The sequence below is a fragment of the Saccopteryx leptura genome, chromosome 1 (assembly GCF_036850995.1).
Source record: "Saccopteryx leptura isolate mSacLep1 chromosome 1, mSacLep1_pri_phased_curated, whole genome shotgun sequence".
NCBI classification, from domain to species: Eukaryota; Metazoa; Chordata; class Mammalia; order Chiroptera; family Emballonuridae; genus Saccopteryx; species Saccopteryx leptura.
In genome coordinates this window covers 381,232,680-381,249,060 of record NC_089503.1, presented here as the reverse complement: position 1 = coordinate 381,249,060, position 16,381 = coordinate 381,232,680, and the positions used below count along the sequence as shown (strand labels likewise).

General features: G+C 42.9%; 1 protein-coding gene across 1 annotated transcript in view; it reads left to right on the top strand.

Annotated features, from left to right (window-relative positions):
- DNAH8 (dynein axonemal heavy chain 8) overlaps positions 1-16,381 on the top strand; it is a 313,181-nt gene that overhangs the window by 115,199 nt on the left and 181,601 nt on the right. Inside the window, exons 41-49 of the mRNA XM_066361430.1 lie at positions 3,770-3,957; positions 6,242-6,328; positions 6,421-6,528; positions 7,878-8,012; positions 10,411-10,572; positions 13,096-13,342; positions 13,471-13,712; positions 13,824-13,964; positions 15,644-15,881. Coding sequence (XP_066217527.1) covers positions 3,770-3,957; positions 6,242-6,328; positions 6,421-6,528; positions 7,878-8,012; positions 10,411-10,572; positions 13,096-13,342; positions 13,471-13,712; positions 13,824-13,964; positions 15,644-15,881 — 1,548 coding nt within the window. The remainder of the gene's footprint in view (positions 1-3,769; positions 3,958-6,241; positions 6,329-6,420; positions 6,529-7,877; positions 8,013-10,410; positions 10,573-13,095; positions 13,343-13,470; positions 13,713-13,823; positions 13,965-15,643; positions 15,882-16,381) is intronic.

Here is a 16,381-nt window from a genome sequence, read left to right as displayed (position 1 = left end):
ATCTAAATGTGGTAGGCAAAACTGTACAGATTTTTAGAAGGTAATAGAGGAAAACATCTTTGTTTTCAGAGTAGAAAGAAAATTTTAATCTGAAAGTCACGAACCATAAAGAAAAGGTTGCTACATTGCCTACCCTAAGTTGAAAACATCTGTTCATCAGTAGATACCAAAAAGAGAGAAATTTCATGCCAGAAACTTGGAAACAGCATTAGCAACAGATATTACCTACAAAGACTTAGTATCCCAAATATATGAGTAATGCGTATGAGTCAGTGAGAAAGGGATAACCCAACAGAAAAATAAGGGAAAGTCTTAAACAGCCATTCATTGCACAAACGAAGGAAACCAAATGACCCGCAATCGGGCAACTGCACATCATAACGAGATTCCATTCTGTACACGTCGGATTAACAAAAGTTTAAGTGGGACGTTTTTGAGCACTGGCAAGGGCAACAGAAGCAGTCACCCACCACTGTGGGAGTGTAAAGCTTGTTTGACAAAAAAGCCTACATGTGTGAGCTCAGCTCTCCCACCTCCTGGCGTCTGCTCAGATAAATGGCTCACACGCACTGGGAGTCCCGTGTGCCGCTGTTCACGGCAGCATTGCTTGTAACAGCAAACAACCGGCTACAACTCGAGTGTCCTCTGTGGTGGGCGAGGCACATAAATACATAAATGGTGCACATATAATTAATATAGCATATGTGAAGGAAAGAAAATATGTATGTGACTGCTATACAGTGGTAAAATCGGTAAAATTGAGTAAGTGTTGCATGACACACTGACGTAGAACGGTCTCACACATACGGCTTAGAGGGAGAGAAGCACATCTCATAAAAACATATAGCATGATTAAACTTATTTATTTATTTTATTATTATTTTTATTAAGTGAGAGGAGGGGAGGCTGAGAGACAGATTCCCGCATGCGCCCCTACCAGGATCCCCCCAGCGAGCTCGCTAGGGGGCAATGCTCTGCTGATCTGGGGCCACTGCTCTGTTGCTTGGCAACTGGGCTATTTTTTAGCACCTGAAGCAGAGGCCAGGGAGCTGTCCTCAGCACCCAGGGCCAACTTGATAAAATCGAGCCATGGCTGTGGGAGGAAGGGAGAGAGAGAGAGAGAGAGAAAGAGAGAGAGAGAGAAGGGCAGAGGGGTGGAGAAGCAAATGGTCACTTCACCTGTGTGCCCTGACCAGGAATTGAATCTGGAACATCCAGATAGGAGGCCTATGCTCTACCACTGAGCCAACTGGCCAGGGCCTAAATTTATTTGAAATTCAAAAATAGGTAAAAACCCTAGTTTGTATTGTTTGTTATTTATATATATATTTTGTAAAAAATGAAAAGGAGAGCCTGATAATGATTGTCACAGAGTTCAGACTAGCAGTCTGTCCTCTGGGAGGGAGGAAGGGGGTGCCATTGGGAAGAAGGACACTGGGCTGTCCTGCAATAAGTGTTGTGAGTCCATTCATCCAGCCCTTCCTTTAAGTGCAATATGAGGAATGACCCTATGACAGACATCATGAGATTGCACACCCAGCTCTTGCCTTTAATTACCTGACTGTTGGAGATATATGTACACACACAGACACATAACTACATAGTCTTTATGTTTCTCCATTTAAGAAAGGGAATAAAACATGGGCTTCAGGCTAGGGGGAAATATTTTAACGTGTATATCTGACAAAAGATTAATACCCAGCATTAAAAAAGATTCTCCTCAAGCCTTTGAAAAACACAGAATAAAACAGTAATGAGATGCCAGTCTCACTCCTGCCAGACCGGCAGGAATGGAAAGGTCTGACGACCACTGTGGGAGAGCTGCCTCAGAGAAGTTTGGCAACAGGTGGTGAATGTGAAAGCTCCGTGCCCCGAGCATGTCCACCCCTCACACGCACTTCAGGAAGATGTGAGCAAGACTGACATGCTGTTGTGACAAATTATTAGAAACAACCCAGATCTCCACTGAGCATAGAAGGGATTTTTAAACTAGTATGTTTCTGCAATAGACTACTACGCAGCACAGCATTTTAAAATAGTGAATTAGGTCTTCATATACCAGCATAGATAAGTCTCTGAAAAATAATATTGAGCTAATGATTCAAATTTCAGGAGGCTATGTACAGTATTTTATAGATAGCTAGAGAGAGATAGACATATAAATGCTGGTAGATACTCACATATAAATTTTGAACTGGCAGAATATATAGTGTTTATGAATACATGCAGAAGAGCAATAGTTTATAAACACAGAATAGGAACCACTGACATCAAATTCAGATTACTCTGGTCAAGGAGGAAGTGTGGACCCAGAGGGGTGTATGTGGACTTGCACTGCAGTTCTAACATTCATTGGAATGAAAGATGAAGCCAGTTGCCAAGATCTAATAGCTGGGCGCATGGGTATTCATTTATTCTCCAAACACTTTTGAACCCTGAGTGTCATATTCTAATCAAAGAGAAGGGTTCTCTGTGGATCACTCTCCGCTTGAGGGTTGCAGATGGTTGAGAGACACAGACTAGAGTGCAAGGTAAACCTCACTATCCCAAAATTTCAGCAGAAGGCAAAGAAAGAGGGTTTTTCCTCCATATAAAAGCCGCAGCACAGCTCTCTGAAGTGGAAAGCCTGACGAAGACCAATCTCAGAGAGGCCAACAGTGCACCAGACCTTGAGAGGGCCTCTCCTGCATCTCCGATCCCTTCCCTCCAGTCACCAGAGGCAGACGTGCATCCTGCCAACAGGACTTTGCATCCGGATGAGGCGATGCACACATAGGCAGGGATAACAAAGTGTCGTAAAATATTTGAAGGAATCAGGGAGATACCCCAAACAGCAGAGACCTCCTGACCACTAAACTGATTAAGAGAGAAGCAGAAGAAAATTCCAAAATAAATAAAAATTAATAGCTTACAGAGAGTCAGGAATTTATCATGTAAAACCCGCTTAAAAATACGCTGATATGAAAAAAATAACAACTGGAAAACTTTGATAGTAAAAATGTAAAGTAAAAGACCAGTGTCACCCTAACAAACTCAATTTAAAAGAAGAAAACTCTCTTGAATTGGAATATCTAGCCAAGAGAATACATTGCAGAAGGAAATGGAAAGTTGTACAGAAAACACTTAAGGTGATAGAGATAGCTACATAAGTTCCAACACCTGTATAATGGAAATTCCCAAAGGAGACAAGAAGACTAGAGGGGAGGAGGCAATAAGAAAAGAAAGAAGAGGATTTCTTGCAGCTGAAGATAATGAAAGTTTTCATCCTCAGAGGTTAGACAAGGGCGATGCTCACAATATCCTGGTCTGTCTTTGTGCTGGGTTTTGTAAGCAATAAACGGAAGTCCCTTTGGCCAAACTCTGTCTTACCCGGCCTCCTGACATTTCTCCCATTTTAACAAGAAAGGAACAGAGTGATCCGACTCAGACAGGGCATTTCTTATTTTGTCAGTTTCCCCCAACATTTCGGCTCCCCACTGGAGGTAGCCCTTCCAGATTCAATCAGGTTTTATCACCCGTTGCCACCCCTGAGTGTGTAATGACCAGTTTATGCTTTCGTTTTGACAGTGCACCGTTTTCATCATCTCGGTGATGATGTACAAATAATGAAACATCTTTTACATCACTGGAATTAAACCTATCTTTCTAAATAGCCAGATACGAAACTTCATATAAATTGTATTTCAATATATAATCATTTGTGAGCGCTTTGGAGAAATGATTGCTATTAAGAATTAAAAGCTTTCAAATTAACTGTTTTTCATACCAGGTCTTGCACAGTCCGGTTCTTGGGGCTGCTTTGATGAGTTTAACAGAATTGAATTGCCCGTCTTATCAGTGGCAGCCCAACAAATTTATATTGTTTTGACAGCAAGAAAAGAGAGAAAAAAACAGTTCATTTTTTCAGATGGTGATTGTGTTGATTTAAATCCAGAATTTGGAATCTTCTTAACAATGGTGAGAACATAGGTTTTAAATGCAGTTTGATCGGTTTAATTGTTGTAGACTTAAGTAGAAGAAAGTATCTATTATTAGTGGGTAAATGACTGACTATCCAGGAGTCAAGAACTATTCTTTCTTATCATATTTTTTTGAATAGTAAAAATAGCCCAGACAGATGATAAAATAGTAATACCTTAATAATAATATCTACTGTTAATAAGGCAATGGGATAAATGTTTTATGTATTATGTCAGGCAGGATAAATGTTTTATGTATTATAGTTACAGTCCCCAAATCTCACTGGCTTAAAATGTCAAAGATTTGTTTCTCTCTGTTGATGGGATTGGGTGGAGAGGGCAGGGTTGATTTCGTGTGTCCTTACTCCGGTACCATCACAACCTCTGCTGCTTGCTGTAGCAAAGGAAAAAGAGAACATGAAGAATTATGCTCTGGCTCTTAGACTTTCTGTCCAGAAGTGACACAAGTCACAACCATTAGTTAAAGCAATTTACATGGCCACACCGAAGTTCAAAGGGGCAGGGATGTGTAGTCCTGGTGGATATTTTACAACTGAGGTATTTGAGGCACAGAGAGATTTAAAACCTTGCTCAAGGCGCACAGCCAGTTAGAGAAAGTGTTATTGCCTAACATCAACACCGGACTACTTAACTCTATGCTTGGTTTTCTCTGAAACAGTGAAAGATGATGGAAGTGATTTACAATTTCCAAAATAATTTAGCAAGGTCCCACACCAAAGAATTGTGGCAGAGTCATTTACCATGTGATGGAGGACAGGGCTTTGAGGTACAATGGTGTATAGATGGAAGACCAAAGTCATGAATAAATAGGGGTTTCTGTGGATTGGAGAAGTGAAGTCAATGTTGACCCAGTTTTACTTAATGTGTTTATATGTTTTTACACTCAGTTGAATCTCAAAGTTGCAAGATACACAAAGTACTGAGGTGTAAGTGTCCCAGTGGATAAATGATAGTAAGCAAAATAAGGAGAGTTTTCAGTAAGTTTCATGGTAAGAAGGAAAACTATCCAGGAAAATTGTTGGGGTAAATAATAATCCTGAAGTGATCAGTTATAACTTAGAAAATGGGATGAAGACATTTACTCAGTGTGATTACTGTGGCATAGAATCATTTAAAAGAAGTTTAACATTCTCTCTGGATTAAGAATAATATTGGAGATATCATTTAGATACTAGATTAAGCTGTGAATAATTGAGACATGAACATTAGTGGCTTTAACACATAAGGATTTATTCTCTTAAGATTCTTTTGTGTTTCTACTCCATCATGGTTTCCAAATTCAAGGTCACCTTATGACCTAAGATGCTACAAAAGCGCCTCTGTTTTCTTGCAGTTAATTGATTGAATCAACTCCCGTCAAACAACGAGGTTATTTTATACAGTGTGTTTCTCTGTGTCTGACGGTATAGCATTTAATCACACCAGCTGCCAAAGGCTGGGAAATGTAGTTTGTAATCAGGATAGTGATACTTCCACCTTGCAACTGGGGTTCTGTGACTATAAGGAAGGAGAAAAGGAGTGTTGATAGGCAATCAAAAATCTCTGTATGCCCAGCATTTAGCAAGGTGTTTAGCCTATTGACAGTACCCAATACATAGTCAGGACGTGAAGGTTTACTTAGTGTACTTTCCTAAAACAACGGACTTTCTTTGCCTGGCTTGTCACTGAACCCTAACCTTACCCTTGAGACTTTTTGCTCGAACCTGTCCTCAACCTATAGCTACTAATGAGGACTTAGCTTCCTTCCCACCTCTACATTTGTCCTTTCCAGCATTTTTCTCATCGTTCTTGTCTTTCTTTCCCTTCACTACCATGGGTTTTTAATATGGCATTTTGTCAGCCAAAGAACTCTATAGTTTTGACTGAAGAGAGGAAATAAAAATTACCTAAGTAAATGTAATCAGTATAAAATCACGAATTCTCTTCTTTCAGAAACATATTTTCAAACATAATTATTTATTTATTTTTTCATTTTATTTTTTATTTTCTTAACCAGTAGATAAACAGATGCTTAGTGTTTGCTCTACAAAATGGTGTATCTTCATGAGTATCATGAAAATGGAAATGTGTGAAAGGGATATGATGTTAATAAATATCAATGGACTAGTACACATTTTTGAGACAAGAGGGAGGTTTTATGAATCTAATGTTTTTTAGATCAATGCCACCTTAGAATCTGAATTAGGGATTTGAAATGTATTTGTATTCATGAAATAAAATTTATATCAACAATTAAAAATTTAAATAATTTTAACTTTTAGAACCCTGGATATGCCGGGCGCCAGGAACTACCAGAAAACTTAAAAATTCAGTTTAGAACTGTTGCTATGATGGTCCCTGATAGACAGGTATGCACTGGGATTTTAAAGCCTAATATAATTAATGTTCTTTCCTTGTTTTTCACACAAGTTGTTGAATATCCCACTGTTAATTTTTTCAGATCATTATGCGAGTTAAACTTGCCAGCTGTGGTTTTCTTGAAAATGTTATCTTGGCTCAGAAGTTCTATGTTCTTTACAAACTCTGTGAGGAGCAGCTCACTAAGCAGGTACCTTCGTGTATTCATTTCCCCCCCGAGCTACAGAACCTGGTTTTTCACTCTGCGACTTTGCCTTGTTAAATGCTAATCAGCAAGCACAAGGAAAATCTCACTGACTCTTTCCTAAAATGTATTTATAGTTACTTTGCCCTGTTGGTTCTGTATTTTCCAAACCTGCTTATTTTGGAATAATTACAAATTCCCTAGAAGGTGCAGAGAGAAGTACTGGGAGGGCCCAGGTATTCAGCACCCTACTTCCTCCAGAGTTGACATCTTGTAAGGACAGGACAATAACATCGATACAACCCAGAGTTTACTAAGGTTTCAGCGATTGTGTATGCTCTCAGTGCGTGTGCGCGCGTAGTTCTGTGCGGTTGTACTATTATACATGTGTACCCACCAGCACAGTCAACACACAGAGCTGCTCTGTCGCTCCCAGGAGCCTCCGGCAACCCCTTGATGGCCACGGCCACTCCTGTCCCAGATCCCTGACCCTCTGCTGCCACTAATCTTTCCTCCATCTCTTATCATTTTATTTCAAGAATGTTATATCAATGGAGTCATATAGTGTGTAACCTGTTGGTTGTGTATTTTAAATCTGTTTGCCCAGTGGTGGGATTCAATAATTTAACAACCGGTTCTCTGCCATAATGACCGTTTTAAAGTATAAAAAAAAACACAATATACTGAAAGGTAGTTTATTATTTCATGCATTTAATACTTAACTAAGAACAATAAAAGAGGTACACAAAAGTAGATTATGTTATAAAATTTTTTTTAAATGTAATGAAAAAATAGTAAATATTACCTGACAAAGAACAATAAAACTGTTATTTAAGACATTTCCATATTGCTTCTTGATTGGCGCCCTCACTTGCAATGTTTTTCACCTACGGACGGAATGAACTGTTGCGCAGATGAATGTTAAAAAGAGTGAGGAGTGTAAATTTGTGATTTCCACATGGGGCGGCAGCCCAGGCACCCACCTTGGAGAGAACCCTGATGACAACTGCCATTTTAACAACCGGTTCGCCGAACTCAACAGAACATTAGGTATCGGCTCTGCCGACCCTGTGCGAACCGGCTCAATCTCACTACTGTTGGCCTCTCAGACCGCATCAGACTGTCTTACTCTCAGTAGAGATTTAGAGGGTGAGCGCTGCGCGGTACAGCTCGATTTGCCTGAGAGAATGATCATTTTTCAGGCAAAGGAAAGGTGGGGGAAGTCAGCTACGGAAACGCCGCAGCTCAGCGCTCCAAAATTACCGTCTAGACATCTCAGGATATCTATCTACCTTATTGTGTGTGGCGGGTCCGCATCGACAGCTTTTCAGTTAAATACTCCTTTCCCCTCTCAGGTTCATTATGACTTTGGGCTGAGAAATATCCTATCTGTACTGAGGACGCTCGGATCTCAGAAGAGAGCCAGACCGGAGGACAGCGAACTAAGCACTGTCATGAGAGGACTGAGAGATATGAACCTTTCGAAACTGGTATCTTTCCCCTCTGAATTCTCTCCTCTTTCGGGAGGCCACGGTTTCTTTCCACCTGGCTGACAAGTTGGGGGTCGGCTCACGTTAGGCTGCAGGCGTCAGAAACTGCAGCCACAGTGGGTGTGTGAGTCCACCACCGTGCTTCCAGAAGGGAGGGTCCCCACGGCCGGGGTGACCGAGGTGGCGGGCAGTGCAGCCTCTGGTCAGTGGTGTGCCGTAACACAGGCCTCACCGGTGGGCTTCGGCCCCGTGCAGCCCTGCACTCTACCGGTATTCATGATGTAACTAGCACATTCTAAACCTGAGGATCAGGACTCACAGGGAACCACGAGAACCTTTTGCCCTGTCTGTACGTGCTTAGCTTATCTCAGAGATGTCTCCCCGAAACATCAGCATTATTTCTGTTTTCCAAAACCGCATCAGAAGTTTGCTGTGAAGATTATGACCGTTATGACACACTGCTTTCATTCACATCGTGGCAGGCCCGCCTGTTTGGAACTAGCGAGCGGGTGGGCAGGTTCATGTGGTATTTATTCAAAGGACCCTATGCCAGTCCTGCCCACCAGAAATTTTGTGCTGGTCTGCAAAAGAGTTCACCACCCTGATGTATAAAGAGTATAGACCCAGGGATCTCAGTCGAATTCGCTTATGCTCAGGGTGATTTCTGCCGTATGGTTCCCGAAATAATTCTCCTATTTTTTTTTACCCAACCCCGAGTGAAAAAGTGTGAAAACCACTGCTTTATGCTAGATGTTGTGTCCATGCCTGGGGAGAGCGGGGGTGAGGAAACGGTTCTCAGGAAGCTCCCATTGTAGTTACAGAGACTGACCACGGACTTTCACTGTGTGTGGTCCGGACTTTCACTGTGTGTGGTCCGTTGCGATTGCAGAGCCTCGTCAGGGGTGTTGTCTTGCTTGTGTCTCAGCCGCCCTGTGGGACGGGGTGGCGAGTGTGCTTATCGCCGTTTACTTATGAGGGAACCAAGACGCGAAGCGTTTGGAGAACCCACCCAGAGTCATGCTCAGCTGAGAAGCTGGAACAAAAATCCACACGACTTTCTGATGCCAAATTCTCTGCTCCTTCCAGTACACCTCACTGCTCCCCTTAGACCAGGGGTCTCAAACTCAACTCAGCATGTGGGCTGCAGAGCAAGATCACAGCCGTTCGGCGGGCCGCACTAGGTCTACAAAAGGCAACTGTTAAACAACACTTTTCTCACTGCAGTTGAAAACAAAAAAAAATCAGTACAACAAGCACAATCGTACATGCAGTTTACTCAGTGTCACAAAACGACCAGAAACTGTAGTTCGCATCACAACTGCTGTTAACTAAGCTAATATCTAGCTAGGATGCTAGAGAAATGAAAAATACAAGTAGGCCCCTAGGCTTACTTAATTTTATCCAAAATATTTTGAACTTCGTGGATTAGTCTGCGGGCCGGACAAAATTGTTCGGCGGGCCACGAGTTTGAGACTCCTGCCTTAGACAATGGTGTTCTCGCAACTCCTAGGCAAGAACTCCAGAAAGCACCAGGGGAGCCCCGAAAAACAAGGGGAAACAGAAGTGGGCAGCAGGTGTGAGTGGGGTAGCTGAGCATTAAAGACACAGCTAAGGAGGACTGGGGTCAGTTCACTCGAGCCAACTGCTTATCAGAAGTCAGAATGCTGCTCGGATGGTTTCCAGTCGATGCTGGGTGAGCCAGTGTCGCAGGGCCATGGATATTTACCTTCTTTAAAGAAATATTGGCTCTGGCTGGTTGGCTTAGGAGATAGAGTGTTTGCCTGGCATATGGTTGTCCCGGGTTCGATCCCCAGTCAGGGCACATGGGAAAAGCGACCATCTGCTTCTCTCCTCCCCTCTCTCTCTTCTCTCATAGCCAGTGTCTTGATTGGTTTAAATGTCAGTCCCGGGTGCTGAGGATAGCTCAGTTGATCCAAGTGTCAGCCTCAGGCTTTAAAAATAGCTCAATTGATTTGAGCATCAGGCCCCCAGACAAGGGTTGCCAGGTGATCTTGGTTGGGGCGCATGCAGGAGTCTGTCTCACTATCTCCCTTCCTCTCACTTGAAAAAAAAAAAATAAAGAAATCTGACTATGCTGTTTTCATGGAGTTGGGACTATTAATTGCATGATTTAAGGTTACTTCTCACTTGTCTGTGAGAAGCGGAGCATTCTTATGATAAAGTAATGAGCTCAAACCTTGGAGCAGTAGACTGCCCAGGAACTCTGAGGGCGATGCTATAGGTAACATGGATTCAGTGGGGTGTCAGGAGCGAGGACTAGAGGGAGCATGTCTGGTGAGGAGAGTCTGTAGGCACCAAGTGTAAGTGCTGTGTGCTTCCTAGCTGGCCGGTGGACATTTGCTGACGGACTGAGTACATTTATTCTGTGTTGCTGTAGGTTGATGAAGATGAACCCCTGTTCCTCAGCTTAATCAATGACCTGTTCCCAGGATTACAGCTGGACAGTAGTACGTATGTGGAATTGCAAACTGCAGTAGCCAACCAGGTTCAGTTAGAAGGTTTGATAAACCATCCACCCTGGAACCTCAAGCTTGTGCAGGTAAAGCAATTTTAATCCATAATCAGTACAGTGATAAGCGTGTGTTTAAAGATCACCATTTTAAGAGATGAACTCATGATACTAGTCGCACTTGATGTAAATGTTGAAACTAAATTTAAAACACAGCAATGCAAGAAGTGTCCTCAGGGGAATGTGTTGGTCCTAGAAGGGTGACTTGGATGTACCCTGTCTGACAGTAAACAAGTAACAATTTACTGAGGCACTTAGTCCTGGCAAGAAGGTTGGGCAATAGCTAGAATCTCCAGAATGGTTGGGAGGGGATATTATTATAAAAACCCGGGGAGATGGGATGACCCAGTTGACTGCTTGCACCAATCAGGCAGTCACCCATGGCTGGGGCACGGAGCCCAAGGAATTGGTTGTGTTACTTTGCTCCTACTTCATGTGTGGACATGTCACACACCTACACTAAAATCTGAACCTTCGCATCTCTCTCTCTCTCTCTCTCTTTTTTAATTCAGTGAGAGGAGGGAAGGCAGAGACAGACTCTTGCATGTGCCCTGACTGGGATCCACCTGGAAAGCCCACTAGGGGGTGATGCTCTGTCCATCTGGGGTGTCGCTCCACTGCTCAGCAACAGAACTCTTCTTAGAGCCTGAGCCAGAGGCCATGGAACCATGGAGCTGGCATGAGGCCAACTTGCTCCACTAGAGCCATGGCTGCAGAAGGGGAAAAGAGAGAGAGGGAGAAGCAAGAGGGGGAGGGGTGGAGAAGCAGATGGATGCTTCTCCTGTGTGCCCTGACCAGGAATTGAACCCAAGACATTCACATGCCAGGCCAGCGTTCTACCACTGAGCCAACCAGCCAGGGCCTTCACATCTCTTCATGTTTTTCTGTTCATCACGTTTCACCTGCTGTGACAGCCACTATCACCAGAGTTAAGAAGCCGAACTAGAGGCAGGATTAAATCTCAGCAAGCTGATGCTTTGGGGGTATTTCCAAAGGATTTTGGAATATGGAGGAGCTGAAATTGGTGGAAAGTGTTAAAGACTGCATTTCAAAATTAAACTTTGTATTTTGACTTACTGTTTTTGCCAGATTGTAAGAAGAGCAAGTGTAAGAAACAGATCCAAATCTTACAAGGAAATATTTAAAGTTTAAAAGTTAAAGCTTTTTTTATCACCCATGTTTTGGAAACCATTTATAAACTTTTTAATTTCTGGGGAAACATCATTTTATAGAGGTTGTGCATACAGAATACTGAGTACTAAAATCCTAGTCATCTCAGTGAGTGGAGGACTAGAACATTGTGTTCTCTTTTGATGTGACATTACTCTTTAAAATAACGGCATGGCCAGCGTCTCTGCTGCTCTTGCACTACCGGTTAAGTAGTGATGTATTTCTATCTGAAACGCTATGAGACCTCAAATTCTGCCTCTGATCAGCGGTGAGACCTTTGACTTTTCATTCTTACTAACAAAACAATAGAGAGGATGTTGTAACAGACATTGTCCGTGTTTCAGTATGTCTCCTCGAATTTCTTCAGCTTCTGCATTGTTCTAATACATTCACCCACACTCCCCACTCCCGTCTGGAGAACTGGACCCACTTTGCTGGCAGTCACAGAGAGCAGGTTGTACTGGGCCTGGGAGTTTATCACACATTACTTGGCTTGTACCCATTCCCGTCCTGCTTCCCCCGCCCCCTCAGTTCCTCCTCAGAGCACTCCCTGTGTGATCATTTGCACAAGAGTCCTCACCTCCAGCGATATACTTTGAGGTGACCAGGCCAGGTGTGTTAACTTGATCCTCACTGCGATGGTTTGTGTTGCTGCTTCCCACCACTAGGGGGCGATATCGGAACACTGCAAGCCCAGAAGGTTGAAAACCTGCTCAATGTGTATCAGCAAAACAAAATCGCAAGGAATAAAACCATAAAATAAAATTCACAAGGTTTGAGAAGCAAGAACTTGATGCTGAATTAGTTCCAAAATGTAATTCAAGTTCCACATTGTCATTACTTTATCACAGATTTTATAACGTGGTGCTAATTTGTTATCCACACCTAGTAAAACAACAAAAAAATCTTTTTTTAATAGTGAACTAGTTACTTTAATAAAGCTTTATTAAAAGCTTTTTTTCAGCCCTAGCCTGGTTAGCTCAGTCGGTTAAAGGCATGGTTCTGAAACGACAAGGTTGCGGGTTTGAGCGGTGGTCAGGGCACACATGGGAAGTAAGCAAAGAATGCACGACTGAGTGGAACAACAAACGAATGCTTCCCTTCCTCCTCCCCTCTCTCCCTTTCTGACTCTAAAAATCAATATAAACTAAGCCCTGGCCAGATCAGTCGGTTGGAGCATCCTCCCGGAGTGCAGAGGTTGCCAGTTCAATTTCCCGGTCAGGGCACATACAGGAGCTCGATGTTCCTGTCTCTCTCAAAAAGACAAAAAAAAAAAAAAAAGTTAAGTAAAGCCTTTTCAATTTAAGCACGCTACGCTATGAATGTCAGGAAGAGACTTACAGGTTAGAGTTTTCCGATTGATTGATTTGTTTCATTGCTTAGTTATACGAGACGTCGCTGGTACGACATGGCTTGATGACTCTGGGGCCCAGTGGTTCCGGGAAGACAGCTGTTATAACCATCCTGATGAAGGCGCTGACCGAGTGCGGCAGGCCTCACCGAGAAATGCGCATGAACCCGAAGGCGATCACCGCGCCGCAGATGTTCGGCAGGCTGGACACTGCCACCAATGACTGGACAGACGGGATTTTCTCTACCCTGTGGAGAAAAACACTGAAAGCTAAGAAAGGTACACATACGCCCTCCTTTGTGACCAAGCTTTGTTCCCGCCAGTTTGTTATGAACAGTTATTTTCTTAAATTCCTGTTGTTTATTATTTGCTGGTGAAAAGCAATGCTCTGTTTTAATTATTTGCAGGTGAAAACATTTTCCTCATTTTAGATGGCCCTGTGGACGCCATTTGGATTGAGAACTTAAACTCTGTGTTGGACGACAATAAAACGCTCACGTTAGCTAACGGAGATCGCATCCCCATGTCCCCTAACTGTAAGCTCCTGTTTGAGGTCCACAACATTGAGAATGCCTCGCCTGCCACGGTTTCTAGGATGGGCATGGTCTACATCAGCAGCTCCGCCCTCAACTGGAGGCCGATACTGCAGGTGGGGACGGGAGACCCGCGGAGCGGGAGCGGGGGCGCAAGCGGGAGCGCGCTCGGTGTGCCTCCGCGCGCATCGCCTCCCTAATACACGGGGACCGTTTCTTCGCTGCAGGCGTGGCTGAAGAAGCGCACTGCCCAGGAAGCTTCTGTGTTCCAAAGTCTGTATGATAAAATATTTGATGATATCTATACCTACATGAAGCTGAGCCTCAACCCCAAAATGCAGCTCCTGGAGTGCAACTATATTGTGCAAGTAAGATTTCTTTTGTGTCTCCGCTACTTAGATTTGAGGTGGTTTTCTCCTCAGCTGCAGTGTAGAGCCGTCTGAACTGGGAAACGCGTGCGGTAGAAATATCTTTCTACCACGCGGCTGGGAAGGCTCTGAGGGGCTGGATTCCTATTAAAGAGCTCGCCGATGGCTCGAACTGCCATCTCTGAGTTCTTTTCGCTTCCGAGGGGATGGTTGTCAGTGGAAGAGGAAGGAGCTATCTTTCTCGTAGTCCAGCTTAGCGACCTTCCCAGAAAGCGTGTCCAATAACGAGAGTAGACCAGATAAATAAACAAAGCCCGCTGATCTACAGAAAAGTACAAAAGGAACTGGTGGCGATCAGGGAAACTTGAATGGCGTTCTTGGCCTTTGCAAATTTAATATGCCGCAGACAGGGAAACTTTTACACAATTCTCTAAGTAGTTTTTAGTGTTCTTCTTTTTTTCATTACTGTTTTCACTATTAGTCTTTAGGGGGGAAAAACAAATCTAGGCATAGATATCCAGGGCTGTCCTGATTCTAGTCCCTGGGTGAGCTCTCCTAGTGCTGTGCTTCTTAGTCTGTGAGAGTGGGTAGGTTAGAAATAATACATAAGGCCAAAATAAATAGTGATTACTTTAAAATGTGTAACATAAGTGGGAATCCTATCTTGAAATACTTTTGTTTTGAAGCACAGTAGATGTCTTACTGTTGGTACGTTTCTTTCTGATACCCAGTGGGGTCAGCACACTGCTCAAAGGGGCAGCTAGTACACATTCTAGGCATCCGGCAACCCTCTGTCTCAACCACTCAGCAAGACTGTTGTATTGCAAAAGCAGCCAGACACAATATGTCCATGAATGTGACTGTGTTTTAGTAACACTTTATTTGCCAAACAGGTGGCTGGCCCCTGGGGCCACAGTTTGCCTGAATCCTGCAAAATGTTTTAAAAAAATAAAAGTAAAATCTTGGTCTAGAAAGTTTGGGGTAACCAAACTTTTAGAATCGAAAACTACCTTAGAAAAAACATCTAGTCTAGGCTTTGGCTTTTCAGATCAGGCAACTGACATGTTAGTTCCATGAACTGGGAGTCGAAGCCACAAGCCACACCTCCAGATTCCTGTGAGCGTCTTCTGTAGACCATGCAGCCAGTCGGAAGCAGGCTGACCTTTCTTCTGAATGCTGCTGGTTGTTGGACAGGGACCCAGCAATGTCTGGAGATATCTTTGTTGTCTCTTTCCCTCTCTCTAAATGTATCCTTTAATACAGTGGTAGTCAACCTGGTCCCTACCGCCCACTAGGGGGCGTTCCAGCTTTCATGGTGGGCAGTAGCGGAGCAACCAAAGTATAAATAAAAAGATAGATTTAACTATAGTAAGTTGTTTTATAAAGATTTATTCTGCCAAACCTAGCGAAAATCCGACATAAAGTACTTGGTAAGTAATTATTATTATACGCTTTAACTTGCTTTAATGCTGCTTTATAAATTTTATAAAGTAAAGTTACTTCCCTACTTTATAAATCACCATTACTGTGGAACCGGTGGGCGGTTAGAAAATGTTACTACTAACAGAGATACAAAAGTGGGTGGTAGGTATAAAAGGTGGACTACCCCTGCTTTAATATATTTTATTTTAAACATTTAAGTATAAACATTTATTTTATTATATTTTAAATATTTTCAGTCTCTCACTCTCCTGGAAGGTTTAATCCCCTCCAAAGAAGAAGGTGGTATTTCATGTGTTGAACATCTTCATAAATTATTTGTGTTTGGCCTAATGTGGAGTTTGGGAGCCCTTCTGGAATTGGAAAGCAGAAACAAGCTTGAAGTCTTTTTACGAAGTCATGGAAGCAAATTAGACTTACCAGAAATACCTAAAGACACAAATCAAACCATGTATGAGTTTTATGTTACTGATTATGGTAAGCACAGTGACTTATTCCTGAAGTGAAATGACATTTTTTTTTTTAAATGAGAAAACGTATAACTTCCATCACTCTTCTAAACCAATTATGAATAAATATAACTGCTAATACATTTTTAAATGTCATAGGGTAGTCTAATTTTGCATATTGGCCATGCTGCGAACTGGCATCAGGACTCTTGTCTCCCTTTTGGAATGGCCCAAGTGAAAACTGGTGTAGATAAGCCAGCAATTCCTCTCACATGACCAACTTTCTAATGCTTGACAAGGAAAGGCCGCAGTGTGGAGAACACACATTCTTCATGCTATAGGAACATATCGGTCCCGCAGCTTCCCTGTTGGAAGTGTCAGAATAAGTGGAGAGTGAACCAAACATGCGGGTCTTCCTGACAAGTAGCAGACCTGGTCGCCAGTGTGTGGCAGGGCCCCGCTCACCTCTCTCTGAAAGGAGGATGCCCTTGAGCTTGATGCCTTTTTCCAGAGTAGCTCCCAGTTCTT